The 17,500-nt window shown below is 35.1% G+C and overlaps 1 protein-coding gene across 1 annotated transcript in view; it reads right to left on the bottom strand.

Moving 5' to 3' along the window:
• Nucleotides 1–17,500, bottom strand: part of ATP9B (ATPase phospholipid transporting 9B (putative)) — a 182,855-nt gene that overhangs the window by 42,456 nt on the left and 122,899 nt on the right. Inside the window, 2 exon segments of the mRNA XM_075745250.1 lie at nucleotides 1,297–1,442; nucleotides 11,620–11,780. Coding sequence (XP_075601365.1) covers nucleotides 1,297–1,442; nucleotides 11,620–11,780 — 307 coding nt within the window.

Below are 17,500 nucleotides of genomic sequence, written 5' to 3'. Positions count from 1 at the left end.
AAGCAGTTTCAAATAGCATACAAATCATTAGCTAACTGAAATAAAACTTGTTAAAAGAAGAATTGTTCACTTGCTTTGAAGAATTACCACACTATAATTAGAAATACACTTTTCTACATGCTAAGAAAGGTGGCAGTTGTCCTTATCTTTTATGAAATAGAACAGCATTCAGAAGTGTATAGGGTAACATATATATATCTATAGACAAAAATGAAAGTGTATTTTGAAAATGTGACAATTACTAAATTTACATTTCATTTCAGAACACGCAGTAATGGAAGTGTTCAGCATGGGAGGGAACACGGAACTATTTCAAGCAAAAAGAGATGTGAACTGTGTATTATGCTTTCTGAACAGTGTAACAGAGACCAACCCCTGCCCCCCCTCAAATGCTTTCTCACCATTTTGAACTATGCTTTACTTAAAACCACTAAAAAATTTCTTCAGCTATTTAAGAAACTGCTTTCTCAGTTCAAAAGTTCAGCTTCTTAAAAAAACAGTACCTCTACCAGAACTGACTTACTCTATCTCAGAAAGAACCAAGAAAGGAGAAGAAATATTGTATTTGCTATAGAATTTAGCTTGTTATTTATTATGATATTTTCCAAAATAAACTCTTAAGATTCCTTAAATATATCTAGAACTAAGAGCATGGTAAGACTGTAATAAGTTTCAGTCATAGTGGCAGACAGCAGCATAGTGCAACCTATTGCTTCTTCACACGCTCACCTACCTTCTGATCCTGGTAAGGGTTGGGTTTTCCAGTATACCAGGTCAGGTACAGTAACAGGTTACCGTTATGAAGATGAAATCATACAGCAGCTCTACACTGGTCTTTGTAACATAAAGAGCAACCAACTTCACGGGGATAACTGATGTAATTTTGGAGGCTGATCTTATGATTTGTTTTAGAAATGACTTGCTCTCTTGAAGGCCATTCTTAACTATCATACAATATTGCAGTAGAAATGAGGTGCAGAATAAAATAGTATCCTGAGTGCTATTCAGAGTAAGATATATGGTACTCCTACTAAAGCTATCCAGTGTCCTGTTATTATAGCAAGAGTGTTCTCACCAGAATATATCAGATTATTACCAAATACTGACTCTCACATGGGAGTACTGGCCTACCTAAGCCTATTGGTACAGGTGCAAAGTCCTCAGGCACATCCTTAAAATTTTATTGAAAAATAAAAATCAGTAGTCTAAATCTACTCTTACATTAACATATTCAAATACAGAATAAAGTTTAAAAATTTTATAAAAGTAATCATATTTCAGAATTGAAACCTGATATACCTGTTTTATCCGTTAGTAAATAAACTAATCGTCCCAACTCTTCTGGTATGGTGCTAGTTCGAACAACTGTTCCAGGAATATTGTCATCTTTCATAATCATCCACCCATAGGCTGCCTTACCCATGTCCAAGTTCACACGTAAACTGCAAAGGAAATTTATACCATAATCAGTATGAATATTAGGCAAAGTGAAAGTTATAACCACAAAAATAAAACTAGAAGCTCTTTTTAGGATACCTGGAAAAAAAATATCTTAAAACTATATGCAACAAAAATTTTGGAACAATGCTTTTGTTATGTGTTTATAGAGTACATATCACATTAGAAACTGAGGCTCCATCCCAGACTTTTAGAAGCTACTGCAATACCAACAAATGCAGTATCATGCCTTCTGCATGACACAGATTGCAAGACTTTGTGGAGATTCTTGACATAATTGCATTACTACACTTATACAGATGGGAATATTATATACACTTTATCAACGAGACCAGATTGCTATTCGTCACAGTTTTTATCTGTTAAAAAAACCAAACCACAACACCTATGTTTTCTTTATGATGTGAAAGTACAAATATTTTTGTACCTCTTCAAGTCACTGGTTTTTCTTTAGGAAAGTACAACTATATTTGTCAACTTCTCTTTTTCACCACAATCAATCAACATTGCTGTCCTTCCCAAAATGTAGTTTTGCAAATAGAGGCTCTCTATTGCAAAAAGAGAATAGCACCCTAGCAGCGAAATGCACCCTCGTATGATAGCATGTTGGCTGGAGTTGCTACTGCCAGCAGCAATAAGGAACCTTTAGGTAGCTCTGTACTAGAAACTGTAATTTGCAACAAGTTTTACTGGTAATACATACAAGTGCAAAATCAAAAGTACTTTTTTCCAATTCACTCAGTGCCTGCATATTTATTTGTTAATATTTCCTTGTCTACATCATACAAGAATTAATTGCCCTTGCATCTCGTGTTCCTATGTTATAAAGTCTTCATTCATGCCGGTCAGAGATAACTTTAATCACATTGTTCTTCCCCCAAATTAAATGCTCCAACTCAAAACTCTATGCTACCTTGTTCTAAAACTTTAAAATGCTACTTTCCTTTTAGCTATTCACCACATTCCTGCTACCATGTCAGAGGAACAGTGACTAAGGAATAGAGCAGAGTTAACAGAAATGAACACATGCCTAACAGAAATACTGAAAAAACAGGTAGGTCAGTGGCTACACAAACTATTTGTAGCTACTTTGCCCAGGACTCAGAGTCCCAAGTTTAGTAACAGGTTTAGAGTAACATGACTCTTAAAACTGTGCAAAGGTATATATTGAGGTCAAAATACTGCTAATGCACTTCAGACCTTTTTTAACAGTCCTGAAGTGCTGCTTTACAGCGTAACCAAAAAAGTGGCCACAGTTTTCAACTGTCCTCTTGCAATCACAGGGACAGATTGATTGTGAATTACCTGAAGTAACAGTGGAGGGAGCAGTGAGTCACAAACTGCAATATCCCATAAAGAAGAGATCCATTTAACTAGAATTGTGAGAACATCTGAAATTTCAAAACACACTGAAAAATTCATTATTCCACATCCCCTCCTTCCTGAAATTGTACAGCAGAAGACAATGCATGTTCCAGCACAAAAAGAAACAAGCCTTTTTGATACAAGTTTCTTGACCATTCCAGTGGTATTTAACTAGCTCTCATGTTTCCATTAAAAGTAGCAGCAGCAGCAAACAATCCTTCTACCTTGCGATATACCCCAATTAGTTTTGAAATATCATACCTAACTTCAGCTGTCTTCAGACATGCAAATATATATAAAAATATTAGGACAGGCAGAAGGAGGACACTATGACTTTTTTTTATTGAAAATGTTACAGTATAACGAGGAGTAAACTACTGGAAGTCACTTGCCTCACACTGGTTAACTACAGTTTTACCCCGTCTTAATCCAGAGCCAGTACTGAGCAACCAGTATTTGTTCATATCTTCACTTGCATCTTGTATAAGCACATATATTACCTGGTTTTGATGTTCTAAGCACTTTCTATATACATTTAATTATAATCTCACTTAAATATAATTGAAAGGTAAGGAGGAGAGAAAAAAAAGACAGCTTCTCTTGCTGAGTGGTGAGGGGAACTCTGTATTTCAAAGCATTGAGGCATTTTAGGAATTAGCCTAGCTTTCCAGCATGCACGGCTAAGTGGAACACAGTGTGCCCCCTTTGTGCTGATGGACCTAATAGAAAGCTGGCACCACTGGCCTCGAGAGAAATAACATTTCCCCGATGACCAGTACAGCCCAAGACAGGTTTCTAGCACACACTGGGTACACGCTTAAATTGTTAAGATGAATAAAGAATTAAACAGTAATAAAATAAACAAAAAATGAGGGCTACAAATGCATTTTTAGTATTAATTCTAAAATTTGTACACTGTATCCTGCTCAGATTTCCTTCACTCAGTTCTTGTTGTCTTAGAGGACATTTTTGTCTTTGAAATCATTGCAGCCATCACCTAGCATGTTACCAACACTGCCGTAACACTAAAGGACGGAGGCCTATTAATACCGAGTTTGCTTTTGAAACTAGAAATCTGTCCAGCAGAGCTTCACAGGAACGGATAGAAATACTTGACTGAAAAGTCTAAGAATTTTTACACAACAAAACAAGGAGATACTAAGCTTACTCAACACCAAGCTACTTTCAGTGCCTGACAATATTAGCTATCATTTCTCATAAATCCTTTGTGAACTTCATGAAACCCCATTATATAACCAAAGCCATGTTGAATTCACCAGTTTTTAAAACCTTCTCATTTACATCCAATTTAAAAGCTTTGTATCAGTTATTAATGACAATACACAGAAGAGCATCACATGTAACATTATCACACTGTTGCATCAGTAACACTAATTTTTAGCAAACCAATTAACATGCAATCTTTACACACAGTGTGTTAACATAGGTATTTGAAGGCTGTTGCAGAGAACAGGCATGTATAGTGAACACAATAGTGTGAAGTTTCTTGTCTCTCAACTTCAGCACTAAGTTACTCTAGAGCAGACAAACAACCTAAGGCAACTTTTATCCAACTTGGGGATTTATTCCACTAAGACTCAGGGTGGGATTTCTCTGCAATTCAGCTTCAGAACAAATCAATAACACATTTCAGAATCCACACTGCTTTTTACTACAAGATAAAAACAGATAGTTTTGTTTTTATTCCCTCAAAAACATCAGTAGTGTTTTAAGTTAAACAAATTTCTATTTACAGGACTCCTAAATTTAATTTTTTCCCAAATGGCAATGACATTAGGTCTCCTTGTAAAGATTTCTGATTATTTTTTAGTCAAAATGGACAAATTTGCCAATAAGCAAGGGCCTTCACTGAGAAAGTTTCAGACAACTACATTTAGAAACTCCAGAAACATTCTGCCTTTCACGACTCAGTGAAAAGCAATCAAGACCTAATGAAGTTAGCAAAGACAATTTTGTGAACAAAGTGATACTGTGCCTAATAAAATTCAAGTATGAAGTTGAATCAAAATTGTATGATCATTTTATTTGAGCTCTGGAGGGCAGGAAGAAATTCCTGAGCAGTTCTATATATAAGCAGAAATTTCATAGCAAAAAACAAAGCCCTGCCAAAACTCCAGATACAGTGTGACTACCCATAGTGGTATCCAATTTTTAAAATAAATGAAGTAATGGAGATGTAGTCTTTTTATTTTCAGGACTTCTAAGTGAAATTCTGAAGATCACATTTGGGTCATGTTAGTACCCCAAACTGTACCGAATCCCCTATGGCTATAACCCCTAGCCTTCCCATATCCCTACGTGCTTGAAACAGCCATACACTGTACACAGATATATGTATTATTTACAATCTAGAAAATTATATGGAATAATTTTAAAATTAATGGTCAATAAACAAAAGTGTTTTAACTTCAACATGCCTGGAAAGTTAAATCTTCACAGAAAGTGATTTTTGGAGCCTGACAACTTCTGTTAACTGGCACTAAACAAATAAAACCAGAAAAAAACCAGAAATTACTTCTTTTAAACACAATATTCTATCAAGATCTAAATAAATAAAAATCAACTTATAGTTCATCCCTTTAATTTCCCCTAATTCCTCTTCTCCCATATTTGATATGGAGAAGAAACTTTCATATTCCTTTTGTGTTTAGCTCACTATATACCTTTTTATTTTCTCTGCTACCTGATACTCCCAGGAAAAGCCTCAGATCTGTGTTCTTGCTTGCTTCATAACTGGTCTCACTAGTTCTAATTTTTCTAAATTTTATATATTAAGTAAGAATATAAAAGGAAATGAAAGAAGGTACACACAGCACTTTATACAAAACCCAGGCAATGAATGTATCTTTAAAAGAGCACTCAGTCTCACACATTGGTGCTTAAATATATGTGATCAAAAAATGCGTATCAACCCTGTATTGCTATAGTGACTGTGCCACATGTAGTTTTTCAAGGGCCACATGCAACCTAGGTATAGATAATTAGACGCTGTAACATAAGTAGAACTTAAAACCTCAGGAGGAAATCTGGGGAATAATTAATGAGAAAATTAATCTATGAATTTCTTACAGGCTGAAAACACAGTAGAGTGCAAAATACAAATAGAATATGTGTCAAACGAACGCCTTGGCACAAGAGATGTAGCATATGCAGTTCAGAATGACAATAATTATTTCCTATTAAAAATGTTTCTTTGTTATTTTCACATTTATCAGGTCAGATGCCTTTTTTCATTAAGCCTTTAATACAATGGCAACAATATTTTTATTAGACATCCACTGTTAACAGTCTTTTAAACATGAGTATTTTAGTGTTTTCCAGACAAATTTGGCATTACTTACTTTAATACTGTAAGATTAAAACCAGAAAAAACAACCAAGAACAAATAGGCAATGTTGCAAAGTTAGAAAGGAAAAAGATCAGTGCACTCGATCAGTTAAAAAATTATTATTTTTTTTTAAACTGATTGTGCTTTCTCTATGTAGCATGACTGTCAGGCATTTCAAGAAAAGCACAAAGCTATCGCAAGCACTAGTACAGCACCATAGTGGGCAGGGTGAGACTTACTCTTAGCATGAGACACACACACCACAGCTTCTGTTGCATGAAAGGTCAAAATCAGTTTGTAAAATATCAAGAAGCTTCATATAATATTTTTCAGTCTCTATATAGATTGCATTACCTATCATGGTATGGTATAGAAGCATAGTACACATTTATAAGGATCTCAAACTACTTTATAAGCAGCTTTTTAGCCTACTTCCACACTGAAAGCTTTGCATCATATATCTAATATATATTCTGCCTGTATATGTGAGATTACATATACTGATACTCTCACATCTATACATTATACAGATTAGAGCTCCAACACGGACAGCACAAACTACAATATGATTGAAACCGGCATAGCTGCTTGCTGCTGTCGGATACGCACTATCCGACTATGTCCTGCACAGGTGAGAGTTCCCTGGATCTCACGAATACACAGAAGCACACTAAATAAAACTTTTTTCATATTTGTATGATCTGGGATTTGATTGGATAATAATGAATTTCAGATACAAGACCTCCTAGCAGTGTTCTCCTCACTGCCCACTGAAAACAGACTGACATAACGTGAAGATTTTTCTTTCAAGTTTCTTCTTAAAGACGCAGAAAAAAGCAGCTGGGGCCAGGTAGTGCCCCAAAACCTTACTACTGAAGTGCAAGGCAGTTCCTTCCAGACGTTTGGGACAGCTTATTTTGGCAGAATGGCTCGGTGCCCAGGAGCCTTGGGGTTTCTGAAGGAAAGGACAAAACACATTTCAGCTTCTGTGAACATCAAAACTAAAGGATCCTCTTAAAAAGATGGCTGATGAAGCCCCTTGTCAATCCATCTTTAAACTGCTACTAAGTATAGAGTCTGGATGATACACATTTTTACCAGACCTCCAGTCAATACCTTATCATTTTATGGTAAATCCTCTACACTTCTCAACAGTTAAGTGGAAGCATGTACAGCTACAGTATTCACATGCCTGTATACGTGAGGCAGTAATTTCACCAAATGCTGCTTAGTTAAACTGAAATTATCTTGAAAAACTTTCCTGGCTACATTTTTTTTTGGAAAAATAAAAAACCAAACAAAAGGACTGAAGTCGAAGTGCAACTCACTTTGTCCTTCAAGGTGTTGAAGACAACTGGGCAATGAATAAACAAAGTCCCATTACTTAGTGGTAGAGGAGATCCAGTTTGGTGGTGCAGTACTGTCACTAAGGCTAGCCTTTTCTTTGGCCTTGGCTGTCATTTCTGAACTGATTACTATGGCAGTTCAAGTGAGCTGATGGAGGTGCTACAACTAAATGCCAGGAGAAAGGACAGAATTGCTTTGTGGCAAGGCTGTCTAACAACCCAATCATCTTTCCTGCACCCATACACACACCCCAGGATTTTCAGCTCAGTACCTGAGAGTGGGTATCTTGCATCCCATATTGCTTGAAGTCTCTTCTATTCTCTTGTACTTAAAAATACAAATATTGGTAACTGTCTGACAGCTTTTTCAAAAAAATTAAAACAACTGATCAAATTAATAGCTGCAAAAATTGAAGAAAAACTCCTCAAGACTTACATGATTTGTATCAGAATTTTAAATGTGTATGGTAAATGTCTTCAGTTCCACACAAAAGAGAAATTAAACTCTCCTGATAAAAAATGTAAGCCTCATTTTAAAAAGATATACAATTAAAAAGAATCTATAACAACAGCAATAGAGTTAAACTGGGTAACCAGGTAAAAGATGTAATGATGACAAAGCTTTACCTCATCTTCCCCAACCTGAGGTGCTGACTTTTCATTAGTGTGACTGGTTTTGCCCTCTGCCCCTTGTCATTCAGAAAATAGACAATCAAAAAAAAAAATGTAAGTTCATCAACAAAATGACCTTACTATTAAAAAAAAAACAAAAAAAAGAGAGACCTAAGAACTGCCATGCTAGTATTAAAGAGCAGCAGCATGGATATATCTGAGTACACATGCTCCCCCCAGCCTATATGATAACTGCAGTAAGTGATAGCGTCAGACAAGATCTTGTCAACTAATGGAGAATGTATTTCAATCAATGATTTTATTCAAAACAAGTAATGAAATGGTCTACATGACAATGGAGAAACCTATGGATAGGCATTAATGCATCTCAAACTGGCTAGAGCCAACTAGAATATCAAGGAACATGGAAAAACTCAGAGAATGGGTGAGCATAATCCTAGAGAGATTTATTTAGTTTTGGTCAGTCTGTTAAGGACTTGCTTTCTATCCTCCTTTCCCAATACATTTTACAAAATTCAAATAGATTAACTTTGTAAGGAGGCAGATTGTATGGAGGCTCCCTGAACTATGCTTCCTCCATAGGGGAAAAAAGAAAAATCAATTACAGAAGAATAATAATTTTTAAGGGCCAAATGTTTCTGGGGGTGTGAGGCCCTTTAAAACATTTTGTGCATAATGATTCTAACTTACAATCAGTTAAGACCTAGACTAAGCTTTCAATGTTTGTTTACTACTACTTTTTCTCCACTTAGCTTGATTTCTTGTACACTACAGAATGTGTGCAATGTTGTGGACTGGGGTTGTCTTTTTTGGAGATGGATGTTGGTTGTTGGGATATTTTTTGTTTGGTTGCATTGGAGTCTTTTTTTTTTACAGTTGCTTATGTTCTGAATTCTTACATGCCTCACAGTAATACCCTCCACACAACGAAGCAACATTGATCTAGAGGAGTAGTTAGGATGCAGCTGAATCATAAGGAACTAGCTGCTCCCCAGAGCAGAAGAAAGTTCCTTTTCCTATTAATTATAGAAGAGCCTACACAGAGATCAGTTAAACTCTGCTAACAGTGAGTTACCTCCTCCTGATGATCTTCACCAAACACATCTGGCCACGGAAAATTATTTTTATTGCATACCTGGAATTTCCCTTGCCCTGCAAGCCTAAAGCCAAACACAACTGCAAAAAAGCTCCATATTTGAAACTTCCTGAATTCTCTAAAACCATCAATCAACACATTTAATGTGTGCATGAGTTCAGATATGCTTTGCCTCTACCAGTCAGTCCTAATCTCCATGTTCATTTCCTTTACCTGTGAAAAGTTCGTTATTTCCCCCATATATCTATTTTAAAAGTAAGAGGACACAACACCTGGCACTTCAGTGTCATTAGTCTGGTAATTTTCATCTCCAAGACTTTACACTCCAAATACAGCCTAAAGAGTAAGTCATTTCCATGCTTAATATCCAGAAGAGAGGAAGAGAAGTGTAGTTATATTTGTACACAGACATGACTGGAGTTGTTCGTTTTGCTGACAGTGTGGGAAGCAAACCTGTACATGAATGACCCAAGTTGAAGAAAAGTTGATATAGAAATAGAAAAACCTCTAGAAAATCATTTTCTGATAAACTCCTGTCTGATCTTCCATAGAGGTACTATACAGTCCATCTCAGAACTAAACCCATCACATTCTCTAATACCTCCTTTCTGTGTATTACCTCCACAAGCAATTGAAAAATGGGATTAGGTGTATCCTAGAAATTATTTTTTGGAAAAGAACTACTCCACAAGTCCGTTAAACAACTCCTAAGTTGAAAATGAGCTGCTCAATCAACATCTTTTTCAGTAGCATATGTTGAACTGTCAATATAGAGTCAAATTTACTTACACCACCTATATGCTCTTAATCCTCTTGCATCCAGCAACAAAGATATATCTGTCTTTTAACCATTTTAATAAATTTTGGCTTAGTATATTTATTATGGAAGAACACAGTGACTGACAAGTGATCCTTTATACTCTTAGCTCATTTTCCCCTTCCCCTATGTGTCTGTGATGATTAAGTGCATCTTTCAGCAATATGCAGACTTTACTTAGGACTTGAATGCAACATTTTTTGCCTCTTCACAGGGATAAGTTGCTTAACAACTGAGGGGGGGCGGGGATGACAACACAACCCGAACAGCATCATCATACAAGCAGTAAGGGAATTATGACAATGACAGTGTTTAGAGAGATACCACAAACTTGAATCACAAATGTGTAAACAAAAAACAAGAGCCCATTAAAGGAAGTGGAAACTGTTCTAAGATGACCAGTCTCTACAATGAGATCTCCTCAACTCCCCAGCAGATTTGCTGGAACCTTCTCCTTCAACTTCCAAACAGAATCAGCTGCTCTTGCAACACAAAAGTAGTATAAAAACATTAAGTCCTTTAAGTTATAAAACCTTAAGACAGGTATTTCCCAAGTATGAAATTGGTCAGATGTGATACAGTTCCTTTCACATAGACATGTACTTAAAAAATGAGAACACAGTAACACATAAGTCATGTAAGCTTAGATTAAAATACCTAATGTAATCCTATTTTTTTTTTCCTTCTTATACTACATGGATTTAAATACTGTGTGCAAACTTGAGGGGATAGGTCTTAAATCTATTTATGGTTTAGTTGCTGCTAACTCTGTGGCTAGCTGCTGGGCTTAGCAAATGACGTTTCTCAAACTGAAGAGTTCCAGACAGCATCTAAAATTAACAATCACCTTAATCTAAACACTGGGTGTTTTAACAGGAGAGAGTATTTCCATTTTGCAAAGGCAATACCCATTCAAGGAAAAAAATTCATTTCAGAGTCAGTGTTCTCACTGCTGTGTCCACAGAAGACTTGATTACACACATGGATATTATTTCCCGTTCTAGTTTATCTGCAATTTGAACATACAGTACTCATGCTTAATGAATTAATTAATTCAGGGCAAGTCTCTACTTGGTTACACATGTTAAAAGTCCTCTCATTGTAAAGCACACCTATATTATTCAGCTATTCAATTTAAATTAATCATTGTTTTAGTAAAAAGTCTGTATTTTCACCAGAGAAATGGAACACGTTCCGTATTGAAGACATTATAAATAAAATTCCAAAATATACCTAACAGTTCATTCAAATAAGTTTCCTCAAACCACGTTCTCAAATATACCAAGATTGTATCCTTATTAATACATTTATGCTAGTAAAGGATTAGATATCCTGATTAGTCCAGCAAGATGAACATTATGCAAAAAAAACCCAACCCCAACAGTATTGTTTTCTGTACAGTGATCCTTCAAGAATCAGCAGATTTGTTGGCCCCTTCTCCTTCAGCTTCCTGATAAGATCAATTTCCTTTGCGATGAGTGGCAAGTATAGATTTCAAGAAAGCCATATTCAGTGAAATTAGACATCTGTGTTTTTCTTTCATTCCTATACATACCTGATCGGGATGATATAAGAAAACAGGAGGAGGAACCGGAAAAGGTTGCGATACCATGGGCCTACAAATCCTTGCAAGGTTACCATAACAACTGATAGTGCGACTAAAGCCAAAAACAGGGCTTTGGTCAGTTGATTCAACTCCAGGTCCAGCAAGCCGACCTAGAGGAAGAAGCATAAATCAAGTTAGTCATGACTTTTTCTTGAATCAACACTTCTGCTGTGCAAACAATTAGGGTTTTTTTTTTTCTTTTTACCTATTAAAAATCCATGCACTTGTAACAGTTAACAGCATTTTGATAATTGATTATTGTTCCTATGCTTGCACGCAGTAGATGTTCCCTGGTTACAGGACAATAACAATTCCCAGAACCAGTGTGAACTGTCCCAGCCAGGCCTTTTGAATGCCTTTACGCCTGGCACATCTGTCCCCCATCCCCCGACCCAGGATAGGATCACAGGAAGGCCAGGAGAAAAGACAATTAAAGGTGAACAAATAAGCAGGTACAATTTTCTTCTGTCATGCATGCAGCAAAAATACTGGCTCTATTATATTTGTTGCGTAGCTACTGCTTATTTGCTGCTAAAAGATCAAAAACCTGTTAGATTCAAGAATCAATGGACAAATGTGACAGCTACCTTCTCACTCATATAACTAGTGTACTGTAACTTCTAACTATACTCCCATACTGGTCTGTAAATCTGAACTAATTTCATAGAAATAATTGTTAACTGTATGAAGCTTTCATAATAATAATATAAAAATTTTTACAATAACAGACAACAACAAACAAGTAGAATATCCATTTTCAAACCAAAATAGTAAAATAGAGCTTCAACTTTTCATGAGTAAAAAAAGGTATTTGATTTAGAAACATTTCAGCAAAAACATTAAGAGAGGCTATCCTTCATCCACTGTTTCTCATGAAAAAAATATTTTTAAGCTATGTAACTAAGACTCTCACCATTTCAATAATGTATGCTGTAAGCTCAGTATTTATACTCCACTATTTGGGATGCTCTTGTAGTCAGTAAAATATGTGGGAAAATTATGTCAGGAAGAGTTTCCTAGGCCCCGTCACAGATGCCCCTTTTATCTCCAGGTCTTGCCAGTAAAACCAGTAAAACACAACACTTCCTTAGATAACAAACAGTCTGCAAAAGAACCACTTTAAATATAGGTCTTAAAAATTCCAGCAATCTTGCTTATACATGGGCTGTCCCTTCCCTAGAGAACCAGGCAGCTGAAGACCACAGCGGCTGATTTATCAGCTGCATTTAAAAAGCAGCACAACGAGGACAAATATCTTGCAATTTCCGCTGCTTCAACTACTACATAGTTTATGCTTGAATTATTGAGAAAAATAGGTTTTTGGATTAAAATGAAGAAAAATTAAGCCAGGGAAGTAGAGCATGTTTCAAAGCCCAGATCTTTTTGCGTTGACAAAGGCAGCCTAAGTTTCAGGCCTCGCTGAGGATCAGATGAAGTCATTATTCATTCAGTCAGGGGAAAAAAGACTCAATTACCTCAACCTAAAGATGCTATCAATGAATGCAAAGTGCATATTTTACTCTATTCATCCAAATCCCATTAAAAAGTGAAAGGAATGATTTAATCTGGCCTTCTAGAGTTGGTCTTTTTTTGTAATAAAATAAAGAATCACTGTCTTGCAATATGCATAACCACTACCTCACACTTTTTTTTCCTGTATCATGGTAGTGAAAGCCTATCTCTCCCCTCAGCTCCCCCTACACCCCCTGTAAAAACCCCACCCCAGAACAGAAATGAATAAAGAGCCTCTTTGGAAAGAATGCCACTTTTTGGACAGAAACATTAAATTTAGTCCACTGCACACTGATACACAGCTAATTCAAAGCATTAATACCTTTCTAATTGATGAAGACAGATGTGAATTTAAGTTTGGAATCGAACAAAAACGTGTTTGGAGAGTTATTAAGAGAATAAAAAAGTTGATGATGAAAAATTTTCACACAGTAAATCTCTTGCTCAAGAACATTTAGTTTGTTACTAATAACGTCATCCTTTTTAATATAGGTCATACTATTAGTCATAGTCAATTTTAATATTTTCAGATACTATAGCAAGTGAAGGCAATTGCAAAACTCTACTCAAGATGACACACAAAGAAATAAGTTTTAATAGAAATGCATTCTCCATTTCTCAAAAATTAGTTACTATAATGTACTGAAATATACTTAATTAGTTTCATTCTGTGCCTTTCCACTTAAACAACTTCTGCACTCAAACTAATGAAACACTGTTGAATTATCCAGATATATTTCATGTAGAAATTCACTAACATCCTCTAAAATTCATCGGAATACTGGAAAAGTGGGTAAGTTTCATTTTAACTACATTGTGATTTTATCAAAGCATTTGTAAAATATACCATCCTAAGAAAGCAATTTCTTTCCTTTGAAAATAATCATAACCAGAATAATTATGACAATATAAGAAATAGATGAGTTAAGAACTGGAGTAATTTTCCACCTTTATTGCTATTTCCCATATTAGAACAGCAAATTTTCTTCTGCTTGTCATAATATTTGTTCTACTTGAAACAACTGTGTTAAGAAAATTAAACACACCACTGGAAATTTTAATCTCCACGGGAAAATTTGTACATAATGTCTAAGACAACCACAATAGTTTTGCAAAGGGGCTGCTCGACAGTAATGAACACAATAATTGCCTCTATAATCTAAAACGCTACTAATGGCAACAAATGCAAATCCATTTAGCTCCTCTTTAATTTATGCACAAAGTTTTAAATAGCTAATGGTTCTCAGTAAAATAATGGCTTATAATGTCAATAAAAAGTATGGTATTGTCTACTTGCACCAAAAAAAGCCCACGAGTTTTTTAAAATATTTTTGAATGAGGGAATAATTAAAGGTCTAAACTTCACATTTTGGACCACAAGGTATAAATCATTACCTTATGAGAAAAATCTTAATTTAATTAGCAAAAGTTGAAAGTAACAAAAAACCCTTTCTGACTACTGAAGTAGAACACTAACAGCAATATTGCTACTACTGACCTAGATGCTTAATTTTTGGGAAAGTTTATCCTCTGAAGCTATTACTGTAGTAATAGAACAATTCTTTGAACGTTATAAAAAAATATATTACTTGGAGAATTTTTTTTTTTATGCTAGAAAATTGAAATGCAAAATTTGATGATTAAATGTTGCACAATGGTAAAGATTTGTCAAAATAGTCTAGTGCAGTCATTTTTAATTCAATTACAGTTTAAAGTGCATTAGAAATAACTGCTCATAAATAGCCTTTTTTAAGTTCCCTACTTTAATACTACTGAAGTATTAAGGTACTATCTTAGGAGAGACTTCCCCTGCAACCAAATTACTCCACGAAGGTAATTAAATTTCAGTCATCAGTCTGGTTCTGCACTGACAAACACCATATTGACTACAATGAAATTTCATTGTAGGTACATTTAAGATAGATTTTGGCTTTAATTTGCAGCATAAACACAAAAAAATTCTTTCCAATTCTTAATACGTGCTCTGAACTTTATTAAACCTTGAGTACTAACCAATTATTCATGTTTTCATGAATTCTAGTCTAAACTTAGATGTAACAGCTATGGAAAAAGTAAGTATTTAAGATTACTAAAATTCAAATAATGTATCTTTCTTCTTTGGGCTGACAAAAACAAGCTTTGCCTAAGAAAAATGATTCATGGCATTTCATCATTTATAAAAAAATATTTTTTGTATAGACCACTATACACAGTTGGCTGCATATATCTGAACCCCTATGGCTTTCTTCAATAATCTGTTAAATCTTTCCTATACTCCCTAGGAATAATAGATTATTAATCTGTGTTTAAAGGCTAAAGAGACACATCATTATCTGTTTATCTTAATCTTTGACACTAAAAACATATAAAGCAACAAGAAACATTTACAGATTCCAAAGTTAAGTCCCCTAATTCTAAGGTTATTCCTACTATTCAAATTCTTGACTGCTCAACAAATCCAAGTAACCACGTTAAGCTAATATAACTATGAATCAAAACAAGTAAAGCAAGTGAATTCAAGTTTAGGAAGCATCTTTTCTTAATTCACTGAACTCATGTAATGGTCTGACAATTATGTTTCTCTGCAAGCCTGTTTTGATTAACATAAATGCCACCAAATCTTGCATACAGTACATTACACTTTCTAATCAATATCTTATTCTTTTAAGCAGTAGATTCATAGGTAGGAAAACCAAAGAAAACACTGAAATATATAAAGTGGCTATTTAGTGAAAAAAGTCACCTATCCCTGCTTTTTCCCCGATCTATTTTGAAACATCCCAATCACCTGTTTAGCTGCAAGATCAACAATAACAAACCTTGAAAACATTTTCTGAAGCACTAAAAACCTATTAGAAGTTTTATTCATTTTACAATTAGAGTAATAACTGTGGTGATGAGGGGTGAGCGGGGGTGTTTCTACTTAACTTAGTAAAACTGAAATAAACTTTAGTTATTTAGTCCGCTCCAACAGAGTTATACAAAAGTAATAACCAGAAAATAGTCCATTTGATTCCAATACATTTTCTGTATTTCCTTTGGCAATAAATGAATGCATCCTTCATGCTAGCTTTTATGCAACCAAACATCACTCTGACCGAACTGTAATAGTTGGCATTACGTTAATATTGCAGGCTTATGGAACTGAATTGCATCTGTTCTACACTGATTTCAAGAAAGATTTTCAGATATTTAGCATTAATTGTATCCCCAGAGAAACAAATTACTTGTCTGTATTCTTACAGAAAACTGCCCATATCCAACAGACAGGCATTTAAAACAGCAGTAATATTTTAAAACTCAAGAAATACATGGTTAGCATCCAAAGGAAGAGTAAGCTGCAAGTAGGTAATGGTGTTTTGAATGTTTTGATGCATATTCAAAAACAGTGGTTTATTTTACTTTTAAGAGCATTTGATTTTATTACATTTTGAAATTACCCTTCTGACTTGGTTTTACTTTAACAAGCTATTAATAACTGCATAATACCTATGTTTGAAACAAACTAATCCCTTCAGAAACAAAATTCCCTTTTGTAGTTAGTAATACCTATAATGCTAAAAGAAAACAGTTCTTTTTCTCTCTGCCTCCTTTATTCATCCATTTTGTATCGTTGCCTTTTCCAGGCTCAAAATCATCTGAGTTTGGATACTCAAAGTGAAACTTAAAAAAGTCCTCTCCAGGTTTTTAGAGGTGCTTAGTCCTTCCTAGTTCAGTCTACTACAATAAAAACTGCAAGTGAGCTGTATCCACAACTATACTTAAATAGTGAACTCAGTTGCTTGAAGTAAGGCACTCATTCTGACAAATAGTGGCTGCAGATTTCATAACCTTCTCAAGTGTGCCTTGTTTTTCAGCTGTGTCCTGATTTATCCTAACGCCAATGATTTACTGTATCTGTAGTAAAACGTTGTGTTTCAAAAGATCAAAATGAGAGAAACTGAAGGTCTTACATTCTTAATATCCAGTTGACTATAAATCTGGTTTTCATTAACACTTTTGCAGTTTGCGCAGATATCCCAATATCTCAAAATATTCTTCAATCAGTCTTTATGTACAACAATGAAGCCAAATCACTGATATTTGCCTCTACCTTATTTCAGTATTTTGCCCTAATTTGACTGAAGGGAAAAAAAGGGAGACTTGGCAGCAGTTAAAGAAGTGCCATGTGTAGTTTGGTCAGCAGAGGGTGCTCAAGATCGGTGCTAGCTACCGCTTTCCAAAGCTCGCTGTCGGCAACGCGGCACCAAGCACAGCACTGTACCTTTACAGGGCGACCTGTATTCCTGTATGATCTTCTTTGGCTGACAGCATTTAC

Source organism: Balearica regulorum, chromosome 2 (genome assembly GCF_011004875.1).
Source record: "Balearica regulorum gibbericeps isolate bBalReg1 chromosome 2, bBalReg1.pri, whole genome shotgun sequence".
Taxonomy (NCBI): Eukaryota; Metazoa; Chordata; class Aves; order Gruiformes; family Gruidae; genus Balearica; species Balearica regulorum.
This window is presented reverse-complemented; position numbering and strand designations above follow the sequence as displayed.